The sequence below is a fragment of the Sorex araneus genome, chromosome 6, assembly GCF_027595985.1.
Source record: "Sorex araneus isolate mSorAra2 chromosome 6, mSorAra2.pri, whole genome shotgun sequence".
In the NCBI taxonomy this organism is placed as follows: domain Eukaryota; kingdom Metazoa; phylum Chordata; class Mammalia; order Eulipotyphla; family Soricidae; genus Sorex; species Sorex araneus.
Window position 1 is genome coordinate 67890128 of NC_073307.1, and position 25516 is coordinate 67915643.

At 41.2% G+C, this 25516-nt stretch overlaps 1 protein-coding gene across 4 annotated transcripts in view; it reads left to right on the top strand.

The window, feature by feature from the left end:
* The window catches only part of PUS7L (pseudouridine synthase 7 like), a 52937-nt gene that overhangs the window by 17332 nt on the left and 10089 nt on the right, over nucleotides 1-25516 (top strand). For all 4 annotated transcript variants that reach the window (XM_004617065.2, XM_055141603.1, XM_055141602.1 and 1 more), the window contains 4 exons: nucleotides 10033-10225; nucleotides 15292-15390; nucleotides 18410-18491; nucleotides 22886-23160. In XM_004617065.2, the coding sequence (XP_004617122.2) occupies nucleotides 10033-10225; nucleotides 15292-15390; nucleotides 18410-18491; nucleotides 22886-23160 (649 nt within the window). The remainder of the gene's footprint in view (nucleotides 1-10032; nucleotides 10226-15291; nucleotides 15391-18409; nucleotides 18492-22885; nucleotides 23161-25516) is intronic.

Consider the following 25516-nt stretch of genomic DNA (forward strand, 5'->3'; position numbering starts at 1 on the left):
CATTTGAAATAAATCTGTCAAATATAAAAGTATAAAATGATATTCAAAGTCACTAGTAATTTTACAATTAATTAAAGAAGATGATAGCATTGGGAGAGGTGAGAAAAGACTTTCCAAGTAGTGCCCTAGGGTCTTGGGGGGGTCATTCCTGGCGATTCTTGGCCAATGGGGCCATTCAATTGAATGTTAGGGTTCAAGGATATGGTGGTGCACTAATGCATTCTGATTTATTTCCTTTCATATGTTTCAGACACTGCTATATATTGCATTTCACATACAGGCATCTATCTTTATCACTTGTTTTCCCGTTGATCTTCGATTTGCTCGAGCGGGTGCCAGTAACGTCTCCATTTGTCCTTGTCGTGTGCTAGTTTAGTGCAAATCTATCATTCACACATTCATTCATTCATTTATCTATATACATGAAAATAATACTCTATATGAAATTTATGTTGTATGAAAATTACTTTATAAATTATTTCAGAATGATGTTCATTATATAGGCATTATATATTCCCCTAGTTTTGGCAAAGAAATTCATTTCAGTTTTCCATTGTAAATAATGCTGTGCTTAATATTATTGCATTGTTAAGAGCTTAGTCCTGGCTCTACACTCAGAAATTACTCCTGGAAGGTGCTCAGGAGACTGTATGGTGTATAAAAATAAAAATAAAAAGAAAAGGCGCGCAGGCGGCGAGGCAGGTGAAGGAAGGAACAAGGCCAAACTGGTTGCTCGATCGGTTTATTTCATGTCCATCTCCATTCTCCTCTGATTCTCCTCCTGCTTCTTTCTCCCCCATCCTACTTCATTCTCTCTCTCTCTGCCTCTCTCCCGGCTCTCGGTCTCTCTCTCTCGATCTGTGGATCTGGCCCCCGTGGATCTGGCCCCCGTGGATCTGGCTCCCATGGATCTGGCCCCGGTGGATCTGGCGCCGTGGATCTGGCTCTGGCCCCCAACCCACTCTTACAGCCTAGTTAAATCTCCACAGCATGAGGGGGTTGAGGCATACACATAGGTGTGGTCAGCAATAGGGTAAGGTTCTTTTCCCTCAGGGGATGCTTCTCCTAGGACTTAATTCTCTTTCAGCAGGAGGATCCACCCAAGGGCAGAGTCCCATGAATGTGTTTCTCTTCTCCTCAGCCAGCAAACATATAAGAATTCATAATATTAATTATTTTGTATGGACACAATAAGAGATGCATTAAAGCTTATAGAATTGCTCTCCTGGGGCCATCTCAATCTCAGACTACAGTGCTCAGGCCAGATCAGTCTTTCCTAGCCCTGGCAGGGTCCCAGTCTCATAATTACTATTGGATCATGACAGTATTTGTCTATGATCAAGCTCTTAACTTATAGTTAAGAATTAGGCACTTTGGCCAGGCCCATCTCGATGCCAGGGTAGCACATAACTCACCGCTTGCTCTGGATCCTTCCCGTCCCACGTCGGGGACCCTACTTTGAGGTGCTAGGAACTGAGGGCAACTGAGGCTTAAGTGGAGAAAGCAGATGTCCAGGAAGGAATATCGAGGCCAATTAAGTCTTAAGTTATAAAAACATAATATTGTCTTCTTGTGTCTATACAAAAAAGACATAGCTTTAAAGTAAATTATTCAAAAGGCATAAAGAGGAGAGAAAGGCAATGTTATAATATTCAGTGTCCTAGGAAGTTCTGACCTTACCAATTAACAGAGTTTGATTAAGGGAAGAGCAGATAAACTGGTAGAATTGGTTACAGATAAACAAAAGAATGGGAGTGACTCGGGAGCACTTTGATGGGTGTGACTGATAAACCTAAGCTCCTAGTGGCAAGGGGGAAAGGACAAACCAATGATATCCAACATCTCCCCCTTTTCTGTTTACAAAATTACAAAAATTTGAAATAGAAAGAGGAACAATCCCAAACACAATACAGTCTTATAAATTGTAGTAAAATTTCAGTCCAACCCTTGGCCAGAGCAGTGCTTGTAGTAGTAAAGCGTCCAATTGTCCTGCACTGTCCAAGGGTGAGGCAAGTCACCAATGATGAGAGTCAGTTAGTCCCATTCTGAAGAAATGAAGTGTCTGGATCAGAATTGAAGAGTTGTTTCTGCAGCAGCAGCAGTAGTGGTCACAGCAATGAGTCCTAGAGGAGCAGCTATAGGAGTCTGATGAATTTCATGAAGTACTGGATCAGGCAGGGAGCACTGGAACAGGAGCATCACAACTTCTGTCAGGAGTCCTTCAGCAGAGGGATGCAGCCATTCTCTGGTCAGGTTCACCGGCAGTCATATCTGTGCAACCTAGCTTATGTTTGGAAAAAATACTTTTTAAAGTTATTAGAGGCTTCGACCATTGGGGTTTGGTACATCTCCACGCCTGTGGATAAAGAGACAGAGGAAAAGCTCCAATACAAATGGATATCCTAGAGAGAAATGAGAAGGTGTTCCTGTTAAAAGTCATTCCTTCCTCCTTTGGAAACTGAGGCACCTGTGAATTCTAAGGAAAGGGTAAAAGTAAAGAATTATTAATCCAAAATATGGGGTCCTGGCGTTTTCCATTCTACAACCTGTAAAAGAAGGATACAAGGAATGCTCTTAATGTGACCTCATGATATGTTAGAGGAGTTAGAGGCCCTTGCTGTAGGCCTTCTGATGCAAACTCCTCCTCTGGTTTCCTTGTGGCTTTCGGCTGAAATCAGTTTGGCGGTGGCTTGTGGCTGGAATTTGGAGGGTTGTAAAACTGCAAAGTTCTGGAAGTTAAAGCAGGCAGATGAATTCGGCTCCTGACGAAATGCAAAACGGGACTCAAAGTTTCTTGGTGGAGATATCTGTTGAAAGAAAAACATAGCCTTTTCCTCGAATGAGGAGTCTCCCTGCTATCCAATTTTTGTCAATTTTAATCTAAATAGGAGAATTAGTAGTTTCTTGAGCCTGTGCATTTTCCTGAAAATGCCTTTCAGCTGCTGTATATTGCTCTCTTTGAGGTAAATTAAAAAAAAATTTAAAGATAACAATGACAAGGACAAGGAGTCAAACCAGGCATACCTCCTTTTTTTTTTTTTTTTTTAAACTGTGCTCAAGTCATAGATCTAGTCAGACCAGAATGAGATCAGATAAGAGTAATAAAGGAAAAGGAAAAAAAAATTCAAAGCACTTTTGTAAAACAGCTTGTAGCTGCTGAAGCAATTTTTGAACTATAGTGTTTGATGCATTTAAAGACAGTCATAATACCAGGGAAGAAACCAACAACATAAACTGAGTTTGAGATGATATTAGCCAGCCCTGGCACATGGGCAATGAAAAAACCAATGTGGCAAGTTACAGCCTTCATTGGAAGCTCTTTTCTGGTATCCAAAATAACCTGCTTCATAACCATGCACACACACAAGCAGAAGTATCCTAGTGACAATGCCTTCTGTCCCTCACCAGACTCAGCATCTGTAGTGGCTGAGTGGGTGAGCACCCAGGAATGAGGCATCTCTGTGCCTCCCGGGTCAATAAGCAATTGCTGAGTGGGAGAATAACCACGTACCCACTGGCCCTGAAGCCGTTTTCCTAGAGGTGGCATCTCATGAACTAGAAGTAGAAGTTCACTTCCCCAAAAATAAAACTGTACCAGCCTGAATTTTTGAATAATCTTCTTTGGAAATAGCATATCACCACAGGTTCTGATAAAAAACTTGAGACTCAGTTGTCCAGACTGAGTTCCTGACTGATGGTCTTTGGAATTAAGACTAGAAACTAGACAAGGCTTTCTCCACCTCTGACCTGACTGAGGCCTCTCAGGGTAGCTGAGCCCTTTTATACAAAGTTCTGCTTGGTTTGCCAGCGCAAATTCACCAATAGACACAACTCTTTGATTCCAAATTTCCTTACTTTTATCCTGGCTCAAAACCTGATGCCCATTAGGTACAGAACTCAGCTCCGCATATCCCATACGCGGGATAGCTTCCTGTTCCCTGAACTCAGCCGCTTGTTGCTGAGATTCTAGATGCACTCCATGAGTGGAGTCAGAGATTGGCGACGCCTTTACCTTCACTGTCAGGAAATCCTCCAGACAACCATGAAAACCTGATGTGCTGCTTGCAAGGTTCACTTGAGCAAGCTCCCTTTCTACCTGGGGGCTCAAATCTTGTCCCTTTACACCAGAATTTAATATGTCCGGACTCTGAGTGGGGCAAATGGTAACTGTATCAGGGCAGGGAATATCCAAGGCATTGCTCCCTGCAGTGGCTGGTTGTAGTGAATCTATTGACTGGAGCTCTGAAGCTCCACACTGGGGAGAAGGGCTGCAGCTGGGAACATCCCCTGGTTTTTCGGGGCCTGGGGCTGGCCCCACTGCAAGTTTCCCGAATTGGGGTCAGCAGCCACGCCAAGATTGGAGGGACAATCTCTTGCCCAATGGTTTCCCTTACGGCATCGTGGACAAGGTCCAGGTGGCGTTCTCACAGTGGCACGGTTTGGAGGTGCCCTGCAGTCCTTACGGAAATGGCCTGATCTCCCACAATTAAAACATTTGCCCTTATCTTGCCTCTGTATGGCATAGGCTTCAACAGCGTTAATACGTGCTTGATGTTTGATAGAACCAACATTCCTACATGCCTTCAAGTACCCCATAATATCCTCCTTCTCCTTAATGGGGAGCAAAATGGCCTGGCAATACTCATTAGCATTTTCAAAGGCCAATTGTTTGGACAAAAGCTCCTGAGTTTCCTTACCCTTCACCTGCTTTTCTATGGCTTCCATCAGTCTCCCTATGAAGTCTGCATAAGGTTCTGAGACTCCCTGAATAATCTTTGTGTAGCTTCCCTTGAATTCAGCGTCTGCATCAATCCTCTCCCAGGCCCACAAAGCGGCGTCGCGGACATGAGCAAACACAGCACAAGGCAAGGTGACTTGCTTTTTAGGGTCGTGCCATTTCCCTTCACCTATTAACATCTCATAAGTCAATTTAATCCCTGAAAATTTTCGTCCAGCGTGGCCTAGGCTCTGTAGTTTTGCCTTGGCCTCATCACTGAACCACATCCTCCACTGCATATACTGAGAAGGGCTTAAGCACGTCTTAGCAACCACGTGAAAATCTTGAGGTACCCAATGAGCCTTTTTGCTCCAGCCTGTAAGATACTCCTTACAGTACGGAGATGTAGGTCCGTACAAGGCACAGGCCTTTTTAAAATTACTGAGTGAGTCCATTCCTAACCCTTCATAAGATGGAGACTGATTTTCCTCTAGCTGGATGGGAAAAAAGAGACGGAGCTCATGGGGTCTGGGTGGAATTGACCATTTACGGTCGAGAGGTCTCAGCTGTAAGCTTCTGTCGGGAGCATGTCCCGAGCGACCTGGAGGCCGCGTGGTTGAAGGGCGGCGGCTCCTGTGAGAAGCCTCCTCTACCATGCCGCTCTCAGACTCAGAATCTGAGGAAGTGGTAGCTGGCTCATCATACCCATCACTTTCCTCTGATTCACTAGAAGTGGAGTCATACAAGGGAGGTGGTGGTCTCTCTGGTCTAACGTCAGTAGAGAACGTTAATTCATCAGTGGCAGAGTGATTTTTGCTCTGAGAACGTGTCTGCACTGGAAACGCCTTGAGATGCTTTCGGGGTTTGGGTACGGGAGCAGCCACGCATTGAGCAGCAGGCTTCTTTCTAGGCTTGGGTATGGGAGGAGCTGAGGGTAGGGCTCTCTCCGTAGTAGAAACTTTCTTTACTTCATCCTCAAATTTAAAATCCTCTCTGTTTAACTCCTGAGGAAAGCCTCCCATAGCATGTCTAATTTCCTCCTCCTCGGGGGTATCTTCCAAAGCTTTGAGAATGGAATTAATGATTTCCCAAGTTACCCAGAATTGTTTGGGGATTTTAGCCCCTCCTTTAAATTCCTTAAAGACATTATCCTTAATTTTTTCCCAAACCTTAGGCTCCAAAGTACCCTTATCTGAAAACCAGGGATGAAACTTATAGACAATTTTTAAGCAGGACCGGAGTTGGTCCCGAGAAACACGATGCCCAGTTCTCTTTGCAAAATGCTTAATTAATTCAATAAAAAACTTGCCACGTTCAGTTTGGCGCGAAAAATTTTGAGCAGGCTTCTCTCGGCACTGTTTTTGTCCCATCTTACTGGGGCAGTAAGTCTAGTATTTTAATTCACTGCACCACAAAATTCTGTTCTCCCACCAAACTTTTCTAGAGTGGAATTCTACCGAACGCTATTCTTACCTTTAGTTGCACACCGGTTGGAGGTTCGTGCACGCACAGGGACGCCAGTTGTATAAAAATAAAAATAAAAAGAAAAGGCGAGGAGGCGAGCGAGGCAGGTGAAGGAAGGAACAAGGCCAAACTGGTTGCTCGATCGGTTTATTTCATGTCCATCTCCATTCTCCTCTGATTCTCCTCCTGCTTCTTTCTCCCCCATCCTACTTCATTCTCTCTCTCTCTGCCTCTCTCCCGGCTCTCGGTCTCTCTCTCTCGATCTGTGGATCTGGCCCCCGTGGATCTGGCCCCCGTGGATCTGGCTCCCATGGATCTGGCCCCGGTGGATCTGGCGCCGTGGATCTGGCTCTGGCCCCCAACCCACTCTTACAGCCTAGTTAAATCTCCACAGCATGAGGGGGTTGAGGCATACACATAGGTGTGGTCAGCAATAGGGTAAGGTTCTTTTCCCTCAGGGGATGCTTCTCCTAGGACTTAATTCTCTTTCAGCAGGAGGATCCACCCAAGGGCAGAGTCCCATGAATGTGTTTCTCTTCTCCTCAGCCAGCAAACATATAAGAATTCATAATATTAATTATTTTGTATGGACACAATAAGAGATGCATTAAAGCTTATAGAATTGCTCTCCTGGGGCCATCTCAATCTCAGACTACAGTGCTCAGGCCAGATCAGTCTTTCCTAGCCCTGGCAGGGTCCCAGTCTCATAATTACTATTGGATCATGACAGTATTTGTCTATGATCAAGCTCTTAACTTATAGTTAAGAATTAGGCACTTTGGCCAGGCCCATCTCGATGCCAGGGTAGCACATAACTCACCGCTTGCCCTGGATCCTTCCCGTCCCACGTCGGGGACCCTACTTTGAGGTGCTAGGAACTGAGGGCAACTGAGGCTTAAGTGGAGAAAGCAGATGTCCAGGAAGGAATATCGAGGCCAATTAAGTCTTAAGTTATAAAAACATAATATTGTCTTCTTGTGTCTATACAAAAAAGACATAGCTTTAAAGTAAATTATTCAAAAGGCATAAAGAGGAGAGAAAGGCAATGTTATAATATTCAGTGTCCTAGGAAGTTCTGACCTTACCAATTAACAGAGTTTGATTAAGGGAAGAGCAGATAAACTGGTAGAATTGGTTACAGATAAACAAAAGAATGGGAGTGACTCGGGAGCACTTTGATGGGTGTGACTGATAAACCTAAGCTCCTAGTGGCAAGGGGGAAAGGACAAACCAATGATATCCAACAGTATGGTGCACCAGAGATGAAAACTGGGTTCCCACATGCAAGGCAAGCACCCTACCAATATACTATCACTACGCTGCAAAATAAGATTTTTTTAAAAAGAAGGATTTTAGACATTAAAAGAAGCTAGAAATTAGTTTTAACTAGCACACAAAAAATTGTTTCTATGGGGAGAGGATGTTTTGATTTTTCTTATAGGTTTGACATGCTATTGTTTTTTATTTTGTCATTTAATTTATTTTGATGGAAGAACCCGGCAAGCTCCCCGTGGCGTATTCGATATGCCAAATGCAGTAACAATAACAGGTGTCATCCCTGACCCTGAAAGAGCCTCCAGTTGTTGGGAAAGACAAGTAAGGAGAGGCTGCTAAAATCTCAGGGCTGGGACGAATGGAGATGTTACAGGTGCTCACTCAAGTAAATCGGTGAACAATGGGATGACAGTGATACAGTGACACAGTGAATTTATTTTGAATCAAAATAGTTTTATTGAAAGAAATTTGGAGAGCTCTGATGGAAGAGAAAGAGAGAGATGTGCTAGGGAGAACACAGGCTTCGCCAAAATTGCAAACAGCTCATTTTATTTTATTTAATTTTAATTTTATTTTATTGAATCACTGTAAGACAGTTACAAAGCTTTTATGATTGAGTTTCAGTCATAAAATGGTTGAACACCCATCCCTCCACCACTGCATTTTCTACCACCAATGTCCCCAGTATCCCTCCCACCACCACCACCCCCTGCCTCTATGGCAGACAATTTCCTTCTTACTCTCTCTCTACTTTGGGGCATTATGTTTGCAATACAGGTAGTGAGAGGCCTTTGTGTTTGGGTCTTTGTCTATTTTCAGCATGCTTCTCCCATCCTGAGCGATCCCTCCAACCATCATTGACTTAGTGGTCCCTTCTCTATCCCAACTGCCTTCTCGTGAGGGAGGCTTCCAACTGTGGAGCAGTCCCTCTGGCCCTGTCTCTCCTGTTCTTGGGTGTTAGTTTCAGACTACGGTATTTTATATTACAGGAATGAGTGCAGACATTCTCTGTCTCTCTGTCTCTCTCTCTGACTCTGTCTCTCTCTCTCTCTCTCTCTCTCTCTCTCTCTCTCTCTCTCTGACTCATTTCAGTTAGCATGGTACTTTCCATGTCTATCCACTTGTAAGCAAATTTCATGGCTTCATCTTTTCTAAGAGCTGCATAGTATTCCACTGTGTAGATGTACCAAAGTTTCTTTAACCAGTCGTCTGTTCTCAGGCACTTGGGTTGTTCCCAGATTCTGCCTTTTGTGAACAGTGGTGTAATGAATGTACAGGAGCAAATGTAATTTCTACTATGCTTTTCTGCACCCCCAGGATATAATCCCAGAAGTGGTATTGCGGAGTCAGATGTCAGTTCAATTTCTAGTGTTTTTGAGGAATGCCAATATTTTTTTTCAAAAAGGCTGGACCAGTCAGCATTCCCACTAACAATGAAAGAGAGTCCCTTTCTCCCAAATCCACGCCAGCACTGGTCTTGTTCTTTTTGATGTGTGCCAGTCTCTGGTGTAAGATGATATCTCATTGTTGTTTTGATTTGCATCTCCCTGAAGATTAAGGATGTAGAACATTTTTTCATTTGCCTTTTGGCCATTTGTATTTCTTTTTTAGGAAGTATCTGTTCATTTCTTCTCCACATTTTTTGATGGAGTTGGAGGTTTTTTTCTTGTACAATTCTACTAATGTCATAAATATCCTGGATATTAACCCCTTCTCTGATGGGTATTGGGTAAATAATTTTTCCCATTCAATGGGCTCTCTTTGCATTTTGGTCACTGGGAGAGAGCTCATTTTAAGTAAAAGTAAGATTTCAGCAGATGCAGAAACCTTAGAATATATTGAGAGAGGCAAAATGTTAGATTGTCTATAAGTATGAATGTGAAGAAAAGTTTACAGTTTTTACAAGACCTTAATTATACTAAAATAATTGAAAACTATCCTTTAGATAGTTTTGGGGAAGAACTGAAAGCTTGAGTTAGAAAGTGTTCAGTGCATAATTTTGGGAAAATCCTCTGGCAGTAGCTTTTCATATTTACTATTGGTAGGAGGGAAAGAGCAAAGGCAGGAAGAAAAGAACAGTAAAAAGTTTCCATCACATGAGTTAACAAGTCAGAATGTACAGAACAACATTAGAAATATGATTCTCTCTTTGACCTCCTTCTCCTCCTAATCCTCCTCTTTCACTTCCTCCACTTCTTTCTCCTCCTCCTCCTTCCCTGGCCCTCTCCTTTTCCTCTCCTTGGCCTCGCTTTTGGCTCTGCACTCAGGGCTCACTCCTGGCAGGACTTGGGAACTATATCTTCTACGAGGATCAAACCTGGGTTAGCTGCATGCAAGGCAAGTGGTTTATCTGCTGTACTGTGGCGCTGTCCCCATGGTCCACTTCTTAAAATAATTCTGTTAATAGTAATAGTGGTTTTATTCATACGTGGTTGTTGTAATAACTTTCTTTTGAACATTCCCCAAACTTTTACATTTTCCTATTCTCATTTAAGTGGCTGCCTAGCAACTAGGCAACTAACCCTTATATTAATTTTTAAATGTAAGATTGAACTCTGTCTCTGTATTACTTGTAGGCTTCAGAATATCGAAAAAGAAATTGAGAAGAAAAGAATGAACGTGTTTAACATTCGGCCTGTGGATGGTGCTCTTAGACTGGGTCAGCTCAAAGGAAATCACTTTGATATTGTCATCCGAAATTTAAGAAGCCAAGTAAGCGATCCTGTAGACTTGAGAGAGAGAATTTTGGAGGCCATAGAAAATGTTAAGGTATGAAATTTAATACGGAGTGTTAAAGAAAAATCTTTGTAGTTTTCTTTCTTTAAGTTGAAGAGGGACACTTTTTCTTTCATACCCTTTTTATTTGCAGTATAATTAATTTAGATGATAGGGTCATTGACTAAATGACCTAATTTTATGTTCTTAGTACAATTTTTATTAGAAAAACAAATAGCATAATTAAAAAATATAATATATAGGGTTCTCCAGATGGGTGGGTGAGGAAAAAAAATTGCAAGATTTCCTTTTTAGCACCTGCCATATAAAATAGTAGAAATTTAGGCAAAAGAGTTAATTTTTAGGTGAATTTTTTTGTTCCGTAATATTTTTGGAAATCTTTAATAAATAGATTACATTGCTTTTCCAAATAATATACAATATTTTTTTAATCTAGTTTTGAATTTTTCAATGTGGCACTGTAGTATGTCATCTGTTGCTCATCGATTTGCTCGAGCAGGCACCAGTAATGTCTCCATTGTGAGACTTGTTACTGTTTTTGGCATGTTGAATACACCATGGGTAGCTTGCCAGGCTCTGCCGTGTGGTCAGGATACTTTCGATAGCTTGTCAGGCTCTCCAAGAGGGATGGAGGAATCAAACCTGGGTCAGCTGCGTGCAAGGCAAACACCCTACCCACTGTGCTATCACTCCAGTCCTTTTCAATGTATGCATATGATAATATATTTTTGTATAATATTATTCAGTATGTTTTTAAATGACATTTGTCAGTCTTCTGAATATTACATACAATCATAGTGTTTATTCTCATCATTCTAGAAAATAGATCAGTGAACGTTTTTCTACAAGATAGATAATAAATATTTTTGGCTTAGAGTCTGTTTCTGCCACTGTATTGCCATGTGTGGCAGTAGTCATTAGTGATATATAAACACACGCGCATGGCCATATCTTGATAAACTAATTACAAAAACAAGCATTGGTCCAAATTTAACTGTAGGCTATTTGTAGTTTGCCAACTCCTGATCTAAATCTCAGAGGTCTATCTTCATTCCCAAGCCTATTAAATAAGAAGAGTGGGTATAAAATTCAGACATCAGTACTTAAAAAAAAATCTCCCATAGTGATTTTAAATTACAACTAATATTGAGAAATACTGATCTAAATTTCTTATCAATAAAATATTTCCTCACAATTCTTTGCCTCCCCAGCAGAAAAGTGAACAGAAAAGAGTTGTAATCAGTTTACCTGGCTAAAGTTTTATTTTTTTTTCTCTGAAAACTGTTACTAAAATTATACTATCCCTTAAAATAAGGTTAGGGGCTTCTCTGAACTTTTTATTGCTTTTTATTGCATTTATTGCCTAACTTTAATTTCGTGTTTACAGATAAGTTCAGTTGTCCATTTTAAAATCCCCATTATGAATAATCTGAGCTTTAGCTGACTTTAGTTCCAATAATATGGAAAAGAATTTGAGAAGTTTTGAAAACAAAGAAAAAGAAAAAAAAAGTCTTTAGAGTTCTGGTTTAGAGTTATAGCCATGGCTCTATACAACTTTAATTTTCACTCCTAAATAGTTTTCAAGTATACTTAAAATTCTTTTAGTTATTCTAGGGTATTATTTTTTCATGGACTGGAGCGATAGCACAGATAGCACAGCAGGTAAGGCGTTTGTCTTGCACGCAGCCAACCCAGGTTCGATTCCTCCATCCCTCTCGGAGAGCCCGGCAAGCTACTGAGAGTATCCCACCCGCATGGCAGAGCCTGGCAAGCTACCCATGTTGTATTTGATATGCCAAAAAAGTAACAAGTCTCACAATGGAGACATTACTGGTCCCCGCTCGAGCAAATCGATGAACAACAGGACGCTAGTGACAGTGACGGTGACAGAGATGCTCAAATATACGATCATATAATCTTTAATAAAGGAGCAAGTAATATGACGTGGAGTAAGCAAAGCCTCTTCAACAAGTAGTGCTGGGAAAACTGGGCAGTTAAGTGTAAAAAAAAAACCTACAGTGCTGTTTTTTCAAATTTAAAATTATGAAAAATGCTTGACTGAGATTAAAGTACAGGTAGTATTTATTCTTCTACAGTTGGCTTTTGTGGATGAGACAAGGTCTGGGTGTCATCCTCCTTTTCAGGGACAGGGGGCACACCTTCTAGGACTCTGGTGATATTCTTTGTTCTCTGTTTAGGAGTGACTCCTGGTGATGCTCAGGGAACCAACCATTTGTAGTATCGGGAGCAAACTGGGGTTAGTGACATGCAAGGCCTGCATCCTACCTCTTGGACCCCCTGTGGAATCAGAGCATTTTGTAACATCCGATGCACAAAACTTTCAGCATCTTTTTTTTTTGCTAAAGGGGGGGACTTGTTTGGGGGCCATACCCGGTGGTGCATGGGGCTTAGTCCTGGATCTGTACTCGGTCACTCCTGGAGGCCTGGGAAACCACATGGGGTGCTGGGAATTGAACACGGATTGGCCTCTTCCAAGGCAAACACCCTACTTCCTGAACTATCTTTCTGGTCCCCAGAAAGAAACGTTATTTTGTTTATTTGGTTTTGGTTTTGGTTGTTTTTTGCTTTTTGAGTCACACCCGGTGATGTACAGGGGTTACTCCTGGCTCATGCACTCAGGAATTACTCCTGGCGGTCCTCAGGGGACCATATAGGATGCTGGGAATCGAACCCAGGTCGGCCGTGTGCAAGGCAAACGCCCTACCCGCTGTGCTATCACTCCAGCCCCGAAAGAAATGTTTTTAACATTGTTTATGGAATATTTTCAAAGTTTATTCTCAAAAATAATTGTTGACAAAATAAATATATATTCCACATTGTATGATTATGGATTTTTTTTATTGTTCAAGCAACCATCCAGGTTTGGTGTTTAATTTGTGTGATCATATTTAACCACTGACCATTATCTTTTAAAGGTTATAATACAAATTTTTTATTGCTGCTAAAGTAATACCATGTCATTGGTTAGACCCAACTAAAAATTGACTTGGTACATATATAGGGGCCAGAAGTTGCTTTGGTTTCAAAGGAAATCTGTTTCTTATTCCAAGTACTTTCAGATAACAGAAGAATCTGACAGTCAGAAAGTACTAAATATAGTTACCAATTCATCCTGTATTCCGTAGAACACCCACCACCGAATTTCACTTCAGTAATATGAGTTAAAAGTTTGTATATTTTTAAGAAATTTTCACTGATCTTTTTCTTCTTTTTTTTAGTTGCTTATTCTCTGTTTTTGTAATGATTAGTGTTTCATGGACCCTTTGCTTCTCATGAGTCTCTTGCTGAGTACATAATTGTTTCATTAAGACAAATAAAAGAGAAAGACTTAATGACCTCTTCTTATAATTATGTTTGTCTTAGTTTGAGGACCGTAACAAAGAGCTGGTTTTTTTTTTTAATTGAATCACCGTGAGATACAGTTACAAAGCTTTCATGTTTGAGTTTCAGTCATACAATGATCAAACACCGATGTTAGTTCTCAGTCGAATGATCAGTTGGGGATGCAGAGACAAGGTGTGCGGAATGATCAGGCACGGAGGGCTGCAGCCCGCTCAGGCTGTCCAGCACTGTTCCACAGCCCCCTTTTATTGTAATAGGATACACGAAGGCATACATCACACATTCAGTCATCTGCGTTCCTGTGTAGCCATGATGTTCTCATACTTTCACGAGCGGCGAGTCATTGTCTAAGCGAAGCAGCTGCAGTCCTCCCTGCTGACCACCGGCAAGGCTGTGTGGTCCTCATGCCGCCTGTTTGCAAGGCTGTGTTTGGGGAACTCTCAGACGTCGGTCTGTAGCCAGCACACCCGTCCCTCCACCAGTGCACATTCTCTACCACCAGTGTTCCCAGTATGGCCCCCTCCTCCCAGCCCTCCCCCTGCTCTGTGGCAAACAATTTTCCCCATGCTCTTTCTCTACTTTTTGGTATTATGGTTTGCAGTATAGATACTTAGAGGCTGTTACGCCTGGTCCTTTATCTGCTTTCAGCACACATTGCCCGTCCCCAACGATTCCTCCAACCATCATTGGCTTAGTGATCCCTTCTCTATTCCAGGTGTCTTCTCCCCCAGCTCATGAGACAGGCTTACAACTATGGGGCAATATTCCTGGCCCTTGTGTCTACTGTCCTTGGATGTCAGTCTCATGTTATTTTATATTCCACAAATGAATGCAGCCATTCTAGGTCTGTCCTCTCTTTCTGACTCATTTCACTTAGCATGACACTCTCCATGACCATCCACTTATAAGCAAATTTCATAACTTCGTCTTTCCTAACAGCTGCATAGTATTCCATTGTGTAGACGTACCAAAGTTTCTTTAATCAGTCATCTGTTCTTGGGCACTTATGTTGTTTCCAGACTCTGGCTTTGTGAACAGTGCTGCAATGAACATACATGGGTGTTTGATCATGTCACTTCTACTGTGCTTTTTTGCACCCTTAATATATATTACCAGGAGATGTATTATGGGGTCACATGGAAGCTTAATTTCTAAGTTTTGAAGGAATATCCATATATAACACAAACTTTTAAACAAAACCATTGTGTTTCCTATAGTCCTAGAGGTTGGAAATCCAAAATTAGGGTGAAAGCATAGTGTTTTTATACCTTTCTCACTTGTTAGAAAGAGAATGACTTACTACTATGACTATTTTATAATGCTTACAGTAATTGTGCTGAGTGCTTATAGGGATAGCACAGCAGTTGGGCATTCGCCTTTCACGCGGCTGACCCGAGTTCGATTCCTCCGCCCCTCTCGGAGAGCCCGGCAAGCTACCTAGAGTATCGAGCCCACGCCACAGAGCCTGGCAAGCTACCCGTGGCGTATTGGATATGCCAAAAACAGTAACAATAAGTCTCTCAATGAGAGACGTTACTGGTGCCCACTTGAACAAATCCATGAGCAACGGGATGACAGTGATAGTGACAGTGACAGCTTATAGGGATTAGGTATCATAACCTGGTCATCTTTTAAATACCTGGAAATTGGAATTTCAGCAAATGAATTTGGGTCTCACATATGCATGTCGCCCACAATGATCTGCTTTTAACTAACTGATTTTATTGTTTCCATAGGCTAAAGGGTTTGTGAATTACTATGGACCACAGAGATTCGGGATGGGGAGGCGAGTTCACACCGACCAAATTGGATTGGCCTTGCTGAAGAGTGAAATGGTAATGAGGAGCTTTAGATATATAAAACCTTCCTTTGTCATCACACTACACAAGGCACGTATGCTCAGATAGCCTCTGAAATTGGTGAGAACTGCTCCAGGTCCGAATGCCAGATTGCAGACGTCTGTGGGACGTCTTAGAGGCTTAAGTCCACAGCTACAAGCTGCCTTGTGTTTCTTTGGGTGGTGCAGCCCTCTCCTTTATATTCTCTACGTCTCAGCATTCACCCCAGGCACCAAGGAAAACGGAATTTTTCTTCCCTGATAACCCTGTATCCTCTTGTATTTCCCATATTAGGTTGTTTTTTGTTTGTTTGTTCATGTTTTATTTTCACTTTTGGTGCCACATCTTCTGGTGGTGCTCAGAATTTTTAGTCCTGGCTCTGTGCTCGGGGATCAATTCAGGCCTTGGTTTGGGTACCAGCATATTGTGACAGAAATCATACTATCTCTCTGGCCTCCACATCAGGTTTTATTATACCTTATTGGTGGTGCTTATTCAGTCTTTTCCAACTAACAGTTACCATGTCTCCCTTGTGCAGAGCTGTTTATACTGTCTGCTGTGCTTAGGGCATGCAGGTGCTTATTAATATTTTTGAGTGAGTGAATACTGTGAAGCAGGTGTAGGCGAAGATGTATGTTCAATGCCCTGCTTTAAGATCCTTCCCTGCTCCTGAGAAATATATAGAAATGAGTTGCCGTGTTATGGATAGTGATAAAATACAGGGAACTAGTAGATAGCATTTTTTGAAAAATGAATACCTCATACTTTATTTTAAGAGAAAATATTAAAGTTGAATACTTTTTGAACAACTCTTTGTAGTTTTTTTCAAGACCAAGGAATTATGGGGCTGGAGCGATAGCACAGCGGTTGGGTGTTTGCCTTTCACGTGGCCGACCCGAGTTCGATTCCTCCGCCCCTCTCGGAGAGCCTGGCAAGCTACCCGTGCATATTGGATATGCCAAAAACAGTAACAATAAGTCTCCCAATGAGAGACGTTACTGGTGCCCTCTCGAACAAATGGATGAACAACGGGATGACATTGACAAGGAATTATGAAGATTTGACAACATGAATGAAATTAGTGGCGTGTTATTATCTTCTGTATATTTCTCACCTATTTGTGTTGGTTAAGTTTTCTTATAATTTTATTTTTCTTTTTGGGTCATCCGGCGATGCACAGGGGTTACTCCTGGCTCATGCACTCAGGAATTACTCCCTGCGCTGCTCAGGGGACCATATGGGATACTGGGAATAGAACCCGGGTTAGCTGCTTGCAAGGCAAATGCCCTACCCACTGTGCTATCTCTCCAGCCCATTTTTTAAATTTTTAATATAAAACTTTAATAAATAATCAGGTGACATGAATTTCAATTTCCATTTAATACTTTTAAATGGAAAAACAACTAAAAATTTAAATATCTCCAAGACTTAATATATATATATATATATATATATACATACATATATTAATTAAAACAATTGGATGTTTTTTAGATTATTAGTGTTTTTTTTCTGAATCAGAAAATTTCTGAGAAATACAGTGACAGAGTTACTCATGGTTGTGTTTAAGTTATACTATGGTTGTGTTAATTAAGTTAGACTTAAAATTTTTTTATTTATTTTGAGTTTTAGGTTACACCCAGCAGTGCTCAGTCTTATTCCTGACTGTGCACTTCATGCAAGGGAGCACTTTATCCGCTCTACTATCTCTCTGGGCCTGAAATTTGATTTTTTTTGTTTTTTAAAAATCATCATCACACTTGCTTTCATGGCTTGATGACAGTGGAGGAAAGAAAGACAAGAATAGAACTGTAGAAGCGAAGAGAATAGTTTTCTAGTCAATAATATCTTAAACTTAGGTATTGATTTACTTTAATTTTTTTATTTGATTTTTTGGACTGCACTCAGTGGTTCTTAGGCCTTCCTCCTGCTCTGTGGTCAGGGACCACTGCTGGCGCTGCTTGGGTCCCACACTGACCCAGATCAAGCACGTGTAAGACAAGCACCTCCCCTGCTGTACTATCTTTGCAGCCCTTAAATTTACTTTAACTAGAATATTTATTTCTAATAAGTTTCAAAACATTACTCAAATGTTGTTTAATTTTTGAAAGCTTAAGGATAAAATTATTGCATCAAATTCTATCCTGTTTTTAAATTTTTAAATTACAGTTCCTGCCACGTGTTTATAATACTTTACGGTTTTGATACAAGCTGTCTCCCTCAGCACCACCAAAGTGCCCAAGACTCTCCACCAAAGTCCTTATATTACTTCTCCTCCTCCTCTTCATTTCCCATCTTTACCTTCCTCACCCCTTTGCTTGGTAATCTGTTTTGTAATCCATGGCCAAGGTTTTGTCATTGTTCGATACCTTTCCTTTGTGAGTGAGGTTATGCTTCTTTCTCTCACTTACATTGCATAGCATGTCATCCTTGAATTCTATCCAAGTTGCAAGGTTTTAACCTTTTAGAGCTGTATAGTATTCTGTTGTAGACATATATTTTAACTTCTTTTTTATTTTTCGAACATTTGTGTTTTTTACATATCCTGGCTATTGTACACTAAGTGCAAGTGTACATATGATGTGTATGCATATTTTTTAATGAATTTTTTTTTGCATTTGGGGGTATATGCCAAGAAGTGGAATAAGTTCCTATTCTAAACTATGTGCCTAAACAGTGCCAGAAAATGTGTGTGTCTGTGTGTGTGTGTGTGTGTGTGTGTGTGTGTGTGTGTGTGTGTGTGTGTGTGTGTATTATATTTCTTCCTTGGGAGACATGATTGGGCCATACTTGGCAGTGTTTGGTGATTCTTCGTAGCTTTGTAAGTTAATACCTGGAGGTACTCAGGGGACTGTACACCATGCTGATGACTAAATAAGGTTCAGCCACATGCAAGGCAGTACTGATGGGTATATTTGAATTTTAATTTACTTTTATTGTTATATTTTGTATATATATTTAAAAGTGAGTAATGTGTCATATTCATTTGACATGTGTGCTTGCTTAATTTCTAAAGGTGAAGGCAGTAAAATTATTCCTTACACCAGAAGATTTGGATGATCCCGTGAATAGAGCAAAGAAATATTTTCTTCAAACTGGTATGTAAAATTTTCTCTATCCTATTCAGAGATATAGAGATACATGATATAAATGTTATATCAGCAAGGAGGGCATTTATTCCAACTTAAGAGAGATGGATGACAGGGCCTGGTATCACATGCCGTTCTGAGCCTAGGATCTCCTAGTGTGGGACACCACTTTGAAGCCCACCCTTCTAACCTTCCCCAAACAAATAGATTATAATATATTATTTAATCGTTATATTAAATATGCGGGTTACGTACTTCATTTTTATTTACTTATTTGTTTTGGAGCCACAGCTGGCAGTGCAGCTGGCAGTGCTTACTTTGGGATTTGCTCTCAGGAATCGCTCCTGGCAGAGCTTGTGGGATCATGGGATGCCCAGGATCAAACTTGGATGTTATGTGCCCTGTCCACTGTACTATCTCTTGGGCCCATATTTATTTTTTATTTAAAACTTTCTTAAGTTTTATTTTTCACAAATTAAAAATGTGTTGATTGAGATTCTGTGGTTTACAATACTGTTAATAAGGTTTCTCTGGCACCTTATTTCAACACCACACCCATCACCCATGTCCCCCCGCCCCCAGGACCTAAAGCCCCTCCCTTTCATTCTGCCCTCCCCCCAACTCAGTTATGTGTATCGGCTCATCACTTCTCCCGTTATGTTGCCCTTGGACCTTTGTTGCTACGTTGTTTGTGTATCTTTGAATCCCACATATGTGGGTACTTCATTTTTAGCCAGACCGAGGACTTACATTTGTTCTAACTCCTGCTTATGGGGTGGTGATAAACTGATTTCAGACTAGGTAATATTCAAGCTAAAGAAAATATGAAACATAGGAAGAGACATTATATACTAGCGTAGGGATTGATCAAGGAGACTTAACTCACATCAACGGGTATGCTTCAAATGACGTTTGTGGCAAGCCTTGAAGAGATACATCTATAACAACACATTAGTAATGGAAGACTTTAATAGACCACTTGCATCAGTGGATAGATAGAGCAGACAAAATAATAAAGAAGCACGTTGGGCAGAAGAGATAGTTCAACAGGGAGGGCGCTTGCATTGAATATGGCCAACCTGGGTTTGTTTCATGGAATCCCATATGGTCCCTGGAGCACTGCCAGGAGTAATTATTGAGTGCAGAGCCAGGTATACTCTTTGAGTATCACTGATGTGGCCTCAAAATAAACAAGAGAAAGAAAGAAGAAAGTGTAGGATGACATTACTTTGTCCTTTCCCTCCTTGCCACAAGTAGCCATCTCAGACTACAGTGCTCAGGCCAGATCAGTCTTTCCTATCCCTAGCAGGGTCCTAGTCTCATCATTACTTTTGGATCATGACAGCATTTGTCTATGATCAAGCTCGTAACTTATAGTTAAGAATTAGGCACTTTGGCCAGGCCCATCTCGATGCCAGGGTAGCACATAACTCACCGCTTGCCCTGGATCCGTCCCGTCCCTCGTCGGGACCCTGCTTTTGGGGTGCTAGGAACTGAGGGCAACTGAGGCTTAAGTGGAGAAAGCAGATGCCCGGGAGGGAATAATACTCGAGGCCAATTAATTCCCAAGTTACAAAAACATAATATTGTCTTCTTGTGTCTATACAAAAAGGACATTGCTTTAAAGTAAATTATTCAAAAGCCACAAGAAGAGGAGAAAGGCAATATTAACTTATATAATATAAATTCAGTATCCTAGGAAGGTCTGACCTTGCAAATTAGCAGAGTCAGATTAAGGGAAAGCCGCGGATTAACTGTTTTGGGGAAGAGAGCATAGAGAAGTGATTATAGCTAAACAAAGGGATGGGAGAGATTCAGGAACACCTTGATGGGTGAGACTGGGGTAAGCCTAAACTCTGGGGAAACCGGGACAAGCTACTTGTGGCAAGGAGGGAAAGGACAAAGTAATGTCATCCTACATCAAAGGAAGAGAGAGAGGAAGGAAGGAAGGAAGGAAGGAAGGAAGGAAGGAAGGAAGGAAGGAAGGAAGGAAGGAAGGAAGGAAGGAAGGAAGGAAGGAAGGAAGGAAGGAAGGAAGGAAGGAAGAGAAAGAAAGAAAGAAGAAAGAAAGATAGAAGAAAGAAAGAAAGAAAGAAAGAAAGAAAGAAAGAAAGAAAGAAAGAAAGAAAGAAAGAAAGAAAGAAAGAAAGAAAGAAAGAAAAAGGGAAAGAGGGAAAGAGAGGAAGAAAAGAAAGAAGAACCCTAACTGAGGAATTGGAAGGACTGGGTTTAATAAGACTGGGTATATCCTCAGACAGTGACTGCCCATTCTTCTCCTGTACAAATAGAACGGTCTCCAGGATAGGTAACCTGCTGGGATACAATCCATAAAAATCACTAAAATAGAAATCATATCAAGTATATTTTCAGACAAAAAAGATAGAAATCAGTTATAAAGTTGTAAAAGATCTAGTATTTGGAATTGGGTAACCTGCTAAATAATGATCAAAAAGGAAATTAAAGAAGAAGTGAGGGGCCAGAGCGATAGCATAGCGGGTAGGGCGTTTGCCTTGCACGCGGCCGACCCGGGTTCGATCCCCGGCATCCCATATGGTCCCCCAAGCACCGCCAAGAGTAATTCCTGAGTGCAAAGCCAGGAATAACCCCTGAGCATCGCTGGGTGTGACCCAAAAAGCAAAAAAAATAAAAAAATAAAGAAGAGTGAGAAGATTCTTCAAAACAAACAAGAATGAAGACCACAAACTATCAGAACTGATAGAAAGCAGAAAAAAATAGTGTTGAAGGGGAGGTTCAAACCAGTCAGACTCATGGCAGGAAAAGAGGAAACTCAAATCAACAACTGACCTCAAATCTTGAAAAACTTAAAAAAACAACAAATTAATTGCAATGTAAATATAAGGCAGGAGGTAATAAAAAATGAGAGTGAAGAACAATGCAAGGGATCAAAAGGACCAGGAACTGGTTCTATGAAAGAATAAACAAGATTGACAAACCCTTAGCTAGTCTCTTAAAGAAAGAGAGAAACCAAAATAAATAAGATCAGAGACAAAAGAGAAATAACAAAGTTATCTCAGAAATACAAAAGATTTTAAGAGGTACTTGTGAACAACTCTGTGCCGCCAGCTGTGAGCGCCTAAAAGAAATGAGTTCTTATAACCTTACAGACTGCCAAGATCGAGCCCAGAGGAGTAGAAGGGAACGAAGCAGCCACTTTGCCCACTGGACTGTCTCTCTGGCTCCTAATCTAATTTTTAAAATCATTCCATTAAAAAGGCTTAATAGTATAATCAAAGAATTAAGCATTTATTATTAGAAGAAATTTTATGTTATCATTTATAGTATATCTTTAACGCTCTAGGCAAAATTTTAATTTAATCTTTTTTTCCCCAAAGAACCTCTGTGTATTATCACTCAGAGGAATGAAGATAATTTTCACTCCATTCTGAAGTATACCGTGAGTGTGGAAAGTTCGGACTGCAGTTGAACCTCAGCAAGATGATGCTCATGAAAAGCAAACTAGTCCCTGATGCTCCATTTGCTCTCAATGGAATGAACATCTCTGAATGCAGCAGCTATGTGTACCTGGGTCGAGAACTCAACATGAGGAACAACTTGGTGCCAGAACTGTGTAGGAGGAAGAGGACAGCATGGAACACCTTCAGGAGCGTTGAAGAAGTGTTTAAGAGGACAAAGGATCTCCGGCTCCGGGCACATCTTCTTGTTCTTCCTGAACTAACATATGCCTCAGAGACCTGGGCCCTATTCGAACAGGATGAGAACACTATTCGGGTATCCCAAAGGGGAATCGAAAGAGCTATGCTAGGAGTATCACGTCTCACTCAAGTGAGAGAAGAAATCCGGAGTTCTGACCTCTGTTGATGATCAAGAATCAGGGACGCTGTCTCGTTTGCCAAGACATCAAAAATCAGATGGGCCGGACATGTAATTCGATTCAGAGAGGACCACTGGACTAGAGCTGTTACCAACTGGATTCCACTTGACATCCACCGCGTGGCCGCCCACCAACGAGATGGTCAGACTTTTTCGTCAAAATCCTGAATGAACTGTTTGAGGCACTTCCTGTCCCTGGAGCAAGCAGATTGGGCTACACTAGCACGCAATAGGGACAAACGGAGACGTTACTGGCGCCCGCTAGAGCAAATCAAAGATCAATGGGAAGACAGGTGATACAAGTATACCATACTAATATTGTGGTTTTTGCTTTTTTTTTTCAGCAAGGAAAGTGAATGAACCATATGATTAATGATCCTTATTAAAGAAACAGATTACCTCTTCAGTTATAGCTAGATATCGGCATCATCTTTATATTTAGGTTATGAGAAAAGATAATTCACTATCTCTCACTGAAAAACATAATGAAGATCTTTATAGCTGGCCTTTGAATGAAAGTGGATGTTTAACTGACTTTTTCTTCGTTTCAGAGGATGCTAAAGGCACGCTTTCACTGATGCCTGAATTCAAAGTTCGAGAGAGAGCATTGCTGGAGTCACTGCATCGCTTTGGCCTGACCCACGAAGGTTGTGTCCAAGCCTGGTTCTCTTTTCCTCATTGTATGCGCATATTCTACATCCATGCTTACAGCAGCAAAATTTGGAATGAGGCTGTATCTTATCGACTTGCCACATATGGGTCAAGAGTAGTGGAGGGTGATTTGGTCTGTCTGGATGAAGATACTGATGACGAGAATTTCACAAAAGTAAGTACATGTTATCACAGTTTTCCAAGAGTAGTTAACATACTAAAAACATAAATTTTCAAAAGTCCTTATAAAGCATGTCTTTTAATTTTTGCTTATAGTTACTTATCAGCTGTTTCCAATCCTGCCAAACTTGGTGCATGTCTGTAAATGAAATAATTAAAAATAGGCAGTGTGAAAATAGGCATTAAAAATCTAATGTAGGGGGCCGGAGCGGTAGCACAGCGGGGAGGGTGTTTGCCTTGCATGCAGCCAACCCAGGTTCGATCCCCGGCATCCCATATGGTCCCCCAAGCACTGCCAGGGGTAATTCCTGAGTGCAAAGCCAGGAGTAACCCCTGAGCATCGCTGGGTGTGACCCAAAAAACAAAACAAAACAAAAAAATCTAATGTAAAAGGCACTGGATAGTAGACTCTGCCTTTTAAAAAATGCACGAGAACCCTGGAGGATGGCTTCGAAGACTTTCCTGTGGAGCTCAGTTCAGTCCCTGGCACTTGGTACCATCACTGAAGGTAGTCACGGAGGGCCACTAAGTGTTGTTTGCCTGCAAAAATTCACAAATCAGGCATAAAAGTTTCCTTCGAAATGACAATTGAAATATTATAGACAGAGCTAATTCCTAACACCACTTTATTAGGATTTCCTCGTCCTCCCGAGCAGTTTGACCTCTGTTTGTTTAGTTTGGGATCCTTCCTGGGGGTGCTTCTGGGGATTCAGCTTCTCCACCTGCACTGAGGCAAGAGCCCTCTCTGCTCTGCTGTTGCTCCCATCCCTCAACCACTTTTCTTTTCTTTTTTGGCTGCTATCACATGTACTTCTAGACCTCCTCTATTACGTAAATCGCTGAATAAAAATAGATTTTTGTTCTGTTAGTTGACACTGAGAAAAGAAAAGCCTTGATGGGGCTGGAGAAAGAGTTTAGGGTCTAAGGTGGTCACATGGAATGTAACCCACCCTGATTGAGTGCTGGCACCACATCTGGTCCCCTAGCACCAATGGGTGTGGCCCAGACACCCTAGCCCAAAAACTAGAGAGAAAAGGAGGAAAGAGAAGAAGGAGAGGAAGGAAGGAAGAAAGGGAGGGAGGAAAGGAGGGAGGGGAGAAAGAAAGAAAGAAAGAAGAAAAGGAGGGAAAGAGTGACCCACATTAGTACAGGATGCTGGAGCATCACTTTGCCTGCCAGGTTCTATCTGTGGCATCACGTAGTCCCTTGAGCTCAATGTGAGAGTGACCGCTAGCATGTCCAGGTGTCACACCAAAGCACTCCCTAAATATAACAAACAACGCCCTTAAATTCTACTTTTAAAAAATAAGATTGATACCAGCATATAGAGTGCGTATTATATATTTCTTTTATATAAAACTTGGTCCTTTTTTCATTTTCTCCCTATCCAAATACTATTTGTATTTCTGTGGGTAATTCCATTGTGTAAACTCAACAGAATTAATTTCTCTAAATTAAGATATTTAATTTTGTAGTTAATAACATCTAATATTAAATTTAAAATTGAGTAAAGGGATTTAAATAGTGCTTTAAATGCAATGTGCAGTCATTTAATTTTAGAAGAACAGAGGATTTTGGAGCTTTTTCACTTTTTATATAAGTGGAAATTGAAACACAAATTGGAAAGGATACAGGTTGACAGAAGTTGCAGAATTTTAAAAACTTAGTTTTATGACTCCTTTCCCCAAGTGATGTCTATTAGAGAAATCATAGGATATAAAAAGAAATCTCCATATTTAGAGAACAAGAATATGATTCCATTTTTCAAAAATGAAGACAAATAGACTAAATTCAACATAGAGTTGCTTTATTTAAGTGAATGGCAGATTTCTGGATGTATGAAGGAGGATGTTTTTGGTTTTTGTAACTGTGACACAGGACTGGAGAGAGACCATGGTTGACTCAAGCATAGCTGTAGTCAGTGGCTTACCTGGCTGGTCCTGAATCATCCAGCTCATTTATCTTCTCTCTCTGCTTTCCTCTGTATTATATTCATTCACAGTCTGCTTTATTCCTTTGATTGACAAATGGTTATTCACAATTCTAGGTTAATTTGTTTGGCAGGTTCTCCAGGAAATAGTTTAATAAAAGCCATGAAAATGAACCTCAGTGGCTAGGAATAGCCCTACCTGGTCTGCATGTCACCAGACAGTTTGGACGGGGGTATGTGGTTGGCTGATCTTTGTTTGAAGAACTCCTTCTGGAACCACACCACCCAGGAAAATGCGAGTGCCCCCACCATGCTGGAGGTGTAAAAGGCTGGGAGAGCCTTAGCAGTAGCTTTCACAAGTTACTACTCAGTGGGTGGAAAGCCTGTGGCTCGGAGACGCAGGTTACTCAGCTGCCTCCCA